General features: G+C 41.3%; 1 protein-coding gene across 2 annotated transcripts in view; it reads left to right on the top strand.

Annotated features, from left to right (window-relative positions):
* The first annotated feature begins 9,601 nt into the window (after window positions 1-9,601).
* The window catches only part of LOC116826023 (zinc metalloproteinase-disintegrin-like NaMP), a 44,217-nt gene continuing 43,687 nt past the window's right edge, over window positions 9,602-10,131 (top strand). The window contains exon 1 of one of the 2 annotated variants that reach the window (XM_032782502.2): window positions 9,602-9,742. In XM_032782502.2, coding sequence (XP_032638393.1) covers window positions 9,691-9,742 — 52 coding nt within the window. In that variant the 5' untranslated portion in view covers window positions 9,602-9,690. The remainder of the gene's footprint in view (window positions 9,743-10,131) is intronic. The other variant, XM_032782503.2, reaches the window with a different exon arrangement.

The raw sequence follows: 10,131 nt of genomic DNA, 5'->3' as shown, positions 1-10,131 counted from the left end.
GCGTACTAGTGTGTGCAGAAATATACATTCAAATACATACTTGTAAAATGTGCAGTCATAGAAGCCAGGGTCAGACTCCTTGGAAAATTTGCTTTATCATAATAGATTCTCACTTAATATAAACTAGTGCCCACTTATAAAGCAGAGCCAAATCCTGCTTCCATCTCTTATTGAATTTGAGGGGAGTTTAGCCCAAATAAGGATTGCAGGAATTGATCTACGGTGAATCAGGACCAGTGACTCTTTGTTTGTACTACAGTGCATGATAGGATGCAATACGCAACTCCAGTTATAGCAAAACTCTACTAGGAATGCAAATTTTCTGCAAAAATAAATGCTGTTGTACTTAAGTACCATGACCACGATGGGGACAGTTTCTTTACATTTAGATTGGATTTGCATTTGTGTAACTCCATTAATCTCAGGGGAGCTACTTGTGATTTGCTGAAACAACAGGAGAAGATGGCCAACACTTGAGTGTACGTTCCAAGGGTGAAGCTTTACCTCATGTTAGCTTATATTGAGACAGGTCTAATCAGTGTAAGGCTGTAGTATAGACATACCCATAGATTCCTCTGCAAGAAGGTCCTCCTGTGTTCCTACAGAGGTAGCTTTAAAAGAAGCAATAACCACTAATGGAAGTTTGATTTCAAAACTGGAATATAATATCTACCTTTCTGCTAGGCTTCCATTGCATAGCTAGAAAAGAAATAATTTACTTTGTGAGTTAGGGAGACTGGTAATTGTTTCATAACTGTTTTGTTAGGTCTGTTGCCCAGATCTGGTTCTGATTTCTAAGAAACTAACGGAAGAATGTTCCACCCAAGGCAGCTTTAATGTGCAGCATTCGGGATCCTTGACATCATATTCCAGGAATGATGAGTTCATATTCCTCATGCCTGAATTAGTAACTGCAGCTCTGTCTGCAGTGGGGTAAAAAAGTCACAGAGGGCCAGTATAAGGTATCTCCCACCACAGACCTCAAAATAGGGCTTAAGTGGTACATAGACCTTGGTACTGGCCCTGTGCACTAGTGTGCATTTTATCATAGGCTCAAAGAGTTCCATACACTTATCTGGAAAATAATATTAATTAGAAATATAGAATTTTCCTTTTGTGGGAAATTTCACTCTGTTAAAGTTATTCTCCGTTGTGAGTTGGAACAAAAAGTCAAAATATTGAAAAATTTTCACCAAACAAAAAATTCCAAACATTTCAAATTGGATGTTGACATTTTCAATCAAAACAAAATGATTCAACATTTCAAAACCAACATTTTTCACTTCAGTTCTCCCTGTAGGAACATTGACCAAAAAAAAAAAAAAAAAAAAAGAGAGAAATGAAAATAGACATTTTTCCCATGGAAAATTTCAATCTTGACAGAACTATATTTTCCTATGGGAAGATTTTTGGCAATATAAGTTTTAACCAGCTTTAATATTAATGTTTCCTTGTGTTTTCTAAATCTATCATAATGTTACCAAACCTACTTCTCCAACAGAGCCCATATGGATGGACGGGAAGTGTTAGAGTCACAGATCAAGTGCTTGTACATGCGTGGCTGGCAGGGGCATTCCAGAGGCCTCATGCTTCTAGCACCAAAACCTATTATCATATCAGAGATGCACGGAGCTTATGAATAGTATAGTATAGAGGTCAGAATACAGCAGGAGGGATACTTGTGGGCCATATTTTAGTCTCAGGAAAATCAGAGTAAATGTGAGATAATTCTACTGTCTTGGGTCTAAAACACCAGATTGAGACTCATGAAACCTTGGTTTTAGTTCCTGGATTTGCTATTAGCCTGCTGGATGACCTTGGGAAAAAGTCATTTCCCCTCTTTGTGCCTCAGTTTTCCCATCTGTGAAATGGGGACAATAATACTGACCTCCTTTGTAAAGTACTTTAGGATCAACTGATGAAAAGTGCTATATAACAGCTAGATATTATTCTTATTAGATTCATTGGGTCAGCTTCTCATTCATAATAAGGCAGTGTAAAAGGACCTTAAAGTGTGTTTCAGTTACATTCACATTCACTTTACACTCTCAGAGCACTGTAAAGGGTGCTTAGCGTAAACAAAAATCAAGCCCACTCTGAATTAAACTGGCATAACAGAGAATTTGACCCCTGCATAGTTGTTATACCAGGGCAAAGCAGGTGTAAAATTTTGTAGAGTTTTAATCCACTCTTACATTCACTTTGCACACAGATATAAAGAAGTGCAAAACCAGGTTCAGAGCACTCAGCTTACTGGACCAAACCACTAGAAATGGAGGCTGTTTTCTTCTAGTCAATCAGGTCTGGAGTCCTGTTTCCAGCAGTGGCCAAAACCTGATGCTTCAGATAGAAGCTAAAGGCAAAATGTCCCTGGTTAATTATAGAATGTAGTATTGTGGAGGTGTGGGGAATTCTTTCCTGTCCCCTGTGGGTAAGAAGTCAATCACTTACCAGATAATACCTTGCTGTAACCTCCACACGTCAGTGGGGGTGTATCATACAAAAGAGCTGTTGTATTTTCTATCAGCTGTGACTCAGTTGTGGTAAGAGTCAGAAGCAGGAAGTTGTATTCACAGAAAACAAAAGGGCCAAATTCTCATCTCAGTTCCACAGGGGGTAAATACAGAGTGACTCTGCTGAAGTCATTAACAGGCTTGATTCTTCACTGCTTTGTATCTTTTGTAGGGATTTACATGTATGCAAAGTAGGGTGACCAGATAGCAAATGTGAAAAATCAGGATGGGGTGGGAATTAACAGGTGCCTTTATAAGACAGAGCCCCACATATCGGGACTGTCCCTATAAAATCGGGATATTTGGTCACCCTAATGCAAAATGGGTGCATTCCTGGTTGAAGAACTTTTACATTCTTGTTGAATCAGGGCCCAAAAGCTGGAAGGCAAACTCCCATCAACTTCAGTGGTAGGAAGATTAGACCAATAGGATAGATCAGGTAAAATATTTGGTATGTGCTGTATGTGACAAGCAATCAGAATCCATTGCAGAAGCATCATCCAGGTACAACTATCTCTGCTTCGCCCTTTACAAATAAATAAATACAGACAAAAGGGACGTGCCTGATTCTCTTCTGAACTTTTCCCAGTGACGTAAATCTCCAAATTAAAATTAAGGACCAAACCGTGACCCAGCTTGCAGGACAACACATAGGACCAAAAAGGTGTAACCGGCCCTTTAACTCGTTTGCACTGGCTAACTACACCAGCGTTCGAAGCATGGACAGCAGACTCCACAGGTGGGATGGAGTGGAGTTAGCCTTTGCTCCATTCCTCCAATGCACTGGCTAGAATGGCTGCACTGATATGCTGGGCCAGAGAGGCGAGTATGCTGCCCTAGATATAATCCTGGAGTAGGGTGTTTCCTCGGTGGAGCATGGGAAGACCAGCATATAGGTTGTGAGACTGAGGCCTTGTCTACATTACCAAGTTTTGTCGCCAAAAACTGCCTTTTGTGGCAGAACAGCAAGAGTGTATACACTACAATGGGACTTCTATCGTGAAGAACGCCCAGTTTTGGCGACAAAAATCTTCCACCCCTGTGAGAGACTTTTGTCTTTTCCCCTCCCTTCATTGCCAACAAAGAGCCAGTGTAGATGCTGCTGATTGTTTTGTCGACAGAACTGGCTTCCACCAGTATCCCACACTGCCTGCCCTGATTGCTCTGCTTCCCTCCCCTTTCAAAGCTCCAGGAAGTGTGCTGCTCCCTTTGGGGAACCAACAAAGGGCAAATCATTGGAATGCTCCTGTTCTGCCCGGCACTAGGAACACACCAGAGGCAGATTGCTACTGCAGGGGGGAGGGGGACAGACTGCTGAGCTGCTTTGCAATTCCTCAGCACAGAGAGCTCACAGAGCTGCTCACGATGCTGCTCTCAGCAGCTGAGGGGGCTGTGGAAGAACTCGGAGAGAATCCCAAGATGTGCAGCGATCAGCTCTTCCATCCCACAACACTGCATGGTGCATTGCTCACCCTGTCGATGATGGTGTCCCCAGTGTGGACATGATCTGTTGACAGAGGGAGCAAGCGTGAACACCCTTTTGGTGATTTTTGTTCTGTCGACTTTTGGGTGGCGACCTAAGTTTTGTCAACAAAACTTGGTAGTGTAGACAAGCCCCGAGTCACAGACTTGCTTCCTTCTCTTCTCTGAAGCCAGCATAATGACTTGCTGCCCCTTTGCAAAGCCACACCTTGATTTGATTTTAAAGGAGAAAGGAATGTCTTCTAAAAGAAGAGTTTGATGATAAAAGGGCCTGATCCTCTATTGCTTTGCCTCATCATTTACACTGCACACTTTGCACCGGTGTGAATGATGGCTTGGGATGCAGGGCAATGGGGAATCAGGCCCCTATTAAGACAAATTGTTAAGAGAAGTTAGTGTTTCTTGAGTATCAGAGCGGTAGCCATGTTAGTCTGGATCTGTAAAAGCGGCAAAGAGTTCTGTGGCACCTTATAGACTAACAAACATATTGCAGCATGAGCTTTCGTGGGTGAATACCCACTTAGTCGGTAGAATACCGACACCGACGAAGTGGGTATGCACCCACGAAAGCTCATGCTCCAATACGTTTGTTAGTCTATAAGGTGCCACAGAACTTTTTGCCGCTTTTATAGTGTTTCTTGAGTTACTCCCTCTTCTGCCATGCTTCCTCCTGCAACATGTGCTGTGCCAGTCTTATTCCTTGTAAGTACTGATGCGGTGGAAGGATGAGGTAAGCAAAACACAGTAGACGTAGCGGAATCGGGCAGGAAGCTGTAATAATAAATGAATTCCTTTAAAATAAAAGGGGAAGGAAGGAATAGAGGAGGGACCTAGGACAGAGTTTTCATTATCATCTATTTATATTATGCATATGCTGTTGCACAAGACAGAAAGTGTGACATGGGCCCAGCCACAAAGATTTTGTGATCTAAGGCCCTTCCTTAGATTCTAAATGGACCTGAGTGAGAAGTGAGGGGATTCAGTATCACACTGGAGGGACTCTGCACCTTGTGAGATTGGACCTTATTACAAGTAAGACCAAACAGGGTCATCTAGGGAAATGCAGGGAGACCAAGAGAGGGGAAGGCTTCATGGAAGAAGTAGGTTTTAAGGAGGGATTTGAGGGACAGAGCCAAAGTCCCTTGAAGAGAATAGCAAGACTTGCACTGACTTAACTGGGCTACAGATTAGCTGTAGAGGAGGGAGTAGATGCTAGGCTTGCAAGAAGCAGCAATATGTTGGGGGAAGGTTAGAAAGTAGCTGAGAACAGAGAAAAGAAGTAAACAGGGAGGACAGTCGGCCTTGAACCCTGATGCTCAGAGACCATGCAAAAGCTTAATTGTTCTGTTTGTATCACAGAAAATATTTTTTTTTGGATGTGGCTTGGGTTTGAGTTCTGCAAAAGGAAATGCAGAGAAGGCAGGGAAGATGGGCATTATTATTTCGTCCAAATCAGTTTGCCCATCACCGAAGGAATGTTCTGGAATGGCAATTGGGTCTCTGAGGTCACATGCTCACTGAAAACGTACCAGTGGGGACTAACTTATTAACAGTCCCCATTTGCTGAGAACTAGAAGTTGAACCACTCACTTAAACTGAAATTGTGCAGGGGGCCAGCATGAAGTCTCTGCTATGGTAGTTACATGGCCCTCGTTACCAAAGTACCTGAGCACTTCACAGCTGCTAATGTCATGAACCTCACAGAACTCCTTCCTGTGAGATAGAGAAGTGCCATAATCAGGCCTCAGTTCCCCACGAGTAAAATGCTGGAGACCCAACTTCTATTGAAATTAATGGGAGTTAGGTGCTTCATCTGGATCTTTAGGCATCTCAAAACCTTCGATAATCGATTCCTAATTGACTTGCCCTAGGTCATACAGGGAGTCAGTAGCAGAGCGGAGAATGGCACCCTGTTTTCCTGAGTCCCAGCCTAGCATCCTAACCGATGGACCATACTTCTGAATTTAATCCCCATTTAATTCCTATTCTAAGGATGAAAATGGAGCATAAGGCTGTGTTGGGCCTCTGCACAAGGCTGAATTTCACCCTTAGAGATTATAGATTACTGTGGGATTTTGATAACACATCTGGTTTTTTCCTCCTTTCATTAAACAAAGCATGGGTTGCATATTTAAGGTAAACTAACTAGCAGTGAGATGCAAAGATGTTAGTTATTGAAATTAAAGGTGGAATGAAACAAACTTGCAAAAACCGTAATAAAATTTTACTAGCCCAGGAACAAAAATCTACTTGCCTGGCCATTACAGCGAGGATGAATGACACCAAAAAAGCAAATGATAGCTCACCTGCCAATCAGATCATACTGTATGGATATATTTCTGATCCCCTACTAAAGAGACACTAGAAAGTATTAGGCCATTAGGAAATCCCTGAAACAAGAGGATAAACATTTAAAGTTACATCCAAGGCCCTTTCTACTCCATCCAGGGACTTTGTGCACCATCACATGGTCTAGTGCTAATATTGTCAGCTTCTTGGCATGCCGTAACTGTCTTCAGCATTAATTTGTATTCATTTAGATTTTGAAAGTGTAGTTTGTTTTAAAACAACAATTAATTTATGAGATCACTATGGACACAGATGATGTTCAAAGGCATTGTATTGAGTTCATGCCTTGGGAGGAATGCTTGGGAACAAGCCATACAATTGTAAGCAAAATTGTTCAGATGCAGGTAATTTTTTTAGCAATCGAGTGCAGCCATATTTATACTAACTGAGGATATGGCCCAGTAGATTTACTTTATTAGTATTGTTTTAAACAAAAATGTTCCCAGATTTCTATGTACATTTACAATAAACAAGCAAACAAACAAACAAGTAAATACCTAGCTCATCTTACCATTCTTCATCCATAGATTTCAAAATGTTTTCAAGGAGGTCAGTATCATTATCCCCATTTTACAGATGGGGAAATAAAGGCACAGAGGGGCAGAGTGGCTTGCAACAGGCATCCAGCAGGCCAGTGGCAATACATTCCAGGTCTCCTGAGTCCCAACTGAATGGTCTATGCAGTAGGCAACACTGTCTTTATTTATAGTGATACATATTTTCTCACTTGCATAAGACCTCTCAAATATCTTACATCAGCTAGACACCTTGCAAACACAAATTAAACCATGCAACCCCTCTGCGAGGTTTGCTGTTATTAAAATATACTTACATTGTGTGTGCACACACCCTTCGCAATGAGGCCTCTTGAGGTACTAGTGTTGATGGCTCTTGCCCTGTGTGGAGCAACCATGACTGGTTACACCTCTTGCTTTAATTGGAGGCAGCTGTCTTGCAGAAAGTAAACATTCTGTGTCACCAAGCTGGAGTGCCCCAAAGTACTTACCTCCAAAGATCCTTTCTGTCCCAGGGGTGTTGCATTACAACTTTGTCTCAATGAGGTTTAGCTCCTGTCACAAGAGGTCTGAAGTCAATGGAGATGGGAGGGAACCGTCCATCGTAGTGTTCTTTGCGTGGGCAAAATACAGCCTGAAATTAAGACAGGTCACATCAGCAGAAACAAACAGAATTAGAGATTATCATTGGCATCAATAATAACCTAAGAATACAGTTGTGGCTTGTCAAAATGCCTGGGTTCCATTCTTTGAATATAGGAGGGGCAAAGACCTAGTCACCAGTACTGGAGATCAGGCCTGTTCCACATGTTTTCTTCCACGTTCTGCCACTGTGTGGCCTTGGGCAACTCACTTAATTTCCCTCAATTAAATGCCTCCTTGTTACCCATCTGGGAAATGAACACACTGCATAGGGTGTTGGGAGGCTTAATTAAATAATGTTTTTTAAACCTCTATGAAAAGGGAACAAAGATATTGGGTACAAATATGTGCAGTTCAACTCTTTTAAGCCTCAATTCTGTGGCAGGTTCTATTGGCACAGACTTCACTTGAAGCCAGTGGGTCTCTTCATAAGCCACAGGGTCTGCACTAGTAGATCCCAAAGCAGGACCAGGTCCCAGATAGGGTGTTTGGCCCACATGATCTCCTGTGAGGAAGAATTTTACATTCGTGACGCTTTGTAAAAAAAAACGCTGTCACTGTGCCAAAGCTTGGGCTAGATTCTCCACTGCCCTGCACTCTACGTAGTCATTTATACTAGTGCAAAGTAAATGCAAAGTGATTTCAAAATGCTACCATTCTAATTTGGTGGAGTTTTACACCCACTTTGCAATAGCTTTAGTTTAGTATATAATGACTACAAAAAGAATCAGGCAATAGAGGATTGGGCCCTTATCTTGGAATCAGTTTTTATTAAATTGCTACCTCTACTGATAGATTCACATATTGCAATCAGCCTTGGACTTGTCTTACTAATCCTTGTGAATCTAAACTATTCATGAAAGCTCAACGTATTGAGACTTACAGTATTGACTGACTGACAGACAGACAGACCCTTAACTCTCACTGCACCCTGTAGATTAAATACATGTTATCAAATTGTTTTAACCAAGGGTTAAAACTGAAAAACATGAAGGTTAATACCAATATTTCCAAATGGGGATGCTTTGAAATAGACACCTAAAACTATGTTTAAACACCTAAGTAAGGCCTGTTCTTCACTTGAAAGTTGTTCTGGTATAACTACTTCTGTTAGGAAATGGAATTTTTGCTGATATAGTATAGCAGGGGGGGAAAAATCGAGTGTGGACAGGGTTATATCCTATCAAGATGGCTTATACCAACACAGATATTAACCTTCTCAGCGCTAAACTGGCATAAAGCCCCTTTATTCACCTAACTGCTTCCACTCTAGCGGGTTTGTACTGCTTTAGTTACACTAGTATAGTTAAAGAAGTACAACTTTGTAGTGTAGACAAGGTCTAAGTTGTAGAAACTTACTCTGTTTCTTCTCCTCTAGATTTTTGATTTCTGGGTTGTTCTCATTATTGATTTCATGAATTCCATTTTCACTTCTCTGTAATTATGAATCTACATCATCAGCCCAAAGTGAACATCACTAATGAAGGCATCACGGGGGAGGGGACATGAGTGTAGTGTTTAAAAATAGAAATGATTCAGGGACTGGCCATTACTTTCCCCTTACTTATTGCGCAGAGCCCTACCCTACCTTACAAGTTAAATGTTAATCAGCACAAACTGAAATTCACATTGATTTAATGGTGATAAGTCAGGACCTGAAACCTTTGTGGTGCTGAAATCCATTGCATATCTTTAAATCTCCATGGAAGTATAAGGTGCTCAACATTCCACAGTCTCTGATCCTCTCTTCCCTAACCCTGTATTTACAAGTAAAAGGCATGAACATACATATAATCCCAACTCTAATGGCATAGAAAGAAAAGCTCCCTGCATTGTAAGCAGCCATGTCTGTTTTCTACCAGCCAGGCTAAACAAAAAGAGCCTTCGGACAATTCCAGTCCCTTTGGCAATAGGCAGCAGCTCTGTGAAATCATTTGAAAGAAGCAATCAATAGATCACAATTCACTTGACACCAACTAACTGGCAGCAACTTCCGCATGCAGTGGCATTGCTGTAACTTGAAAATTGTGCAACACCTTTAGTAAATACTTCCTCATGTAGGAACAAGAATAAAGCCGAAGGACCCAGTCTCCCTCCTTCACTGCAGAAGGCAGGGCAGGTTAAAGTAGGAAGAAGCTAGGGGCCAGTCTTTCTCAAAGCAAGGAGACCGCTTTCCAGGCTTAGCTGACATGATTAAAGTACTTCTGATTTCTACAGTATTGCTCCTTTCTCAACACCGAGGTAAGTTTTTTCTCCTTTTATCAAATCGCTGCTAAGTACCGTGTACTGATAAGTTTCTATAGCTTTTGTGAGCTTTTAATTAACAACAGGTGGCTGATACTGAAGAACCATGATTGCATTTGTTGTACTCACACCAAATGAAGTCACTTGAAGACAATGGCATTGCTGAATATAGAGGTTTTTGTTTCACTACCAAAGTTAAAAAGTAATCACTAAAATTCTCAAGAAAGACAGATTAGTAAAGAAATATTTACCCGACTGAGTCAAGCCTTGGAACAAGTTTATTCTGAAGAAGTGAGAAAGCCATTTTTTGACAATTGTGAGAGAATTTATTCAACTTGGCTAATTTGTTTCTTTTACAACATTTGAATTATAATTTTTTTGTTGGA

Source organism: Chelonoidis abingdonii, chromosome 2 (genome assembly GCF_003597395.2).
Source record: "Chelonoidis abingdonii isolate Lonesome George chromosome 2, CheloAbing_2.0, whole genome shotgun sequence".
In the NCBI taxonomy this organism is placed as follows: Eukaryota; Metazoa; Chordata; order Testudines; family Testudinidae; genus Chelonoidis; species Chelonoidis abingdonii.
This window is presented reverse-complemented; position numbering and strand designations above follow the sequence as displayed.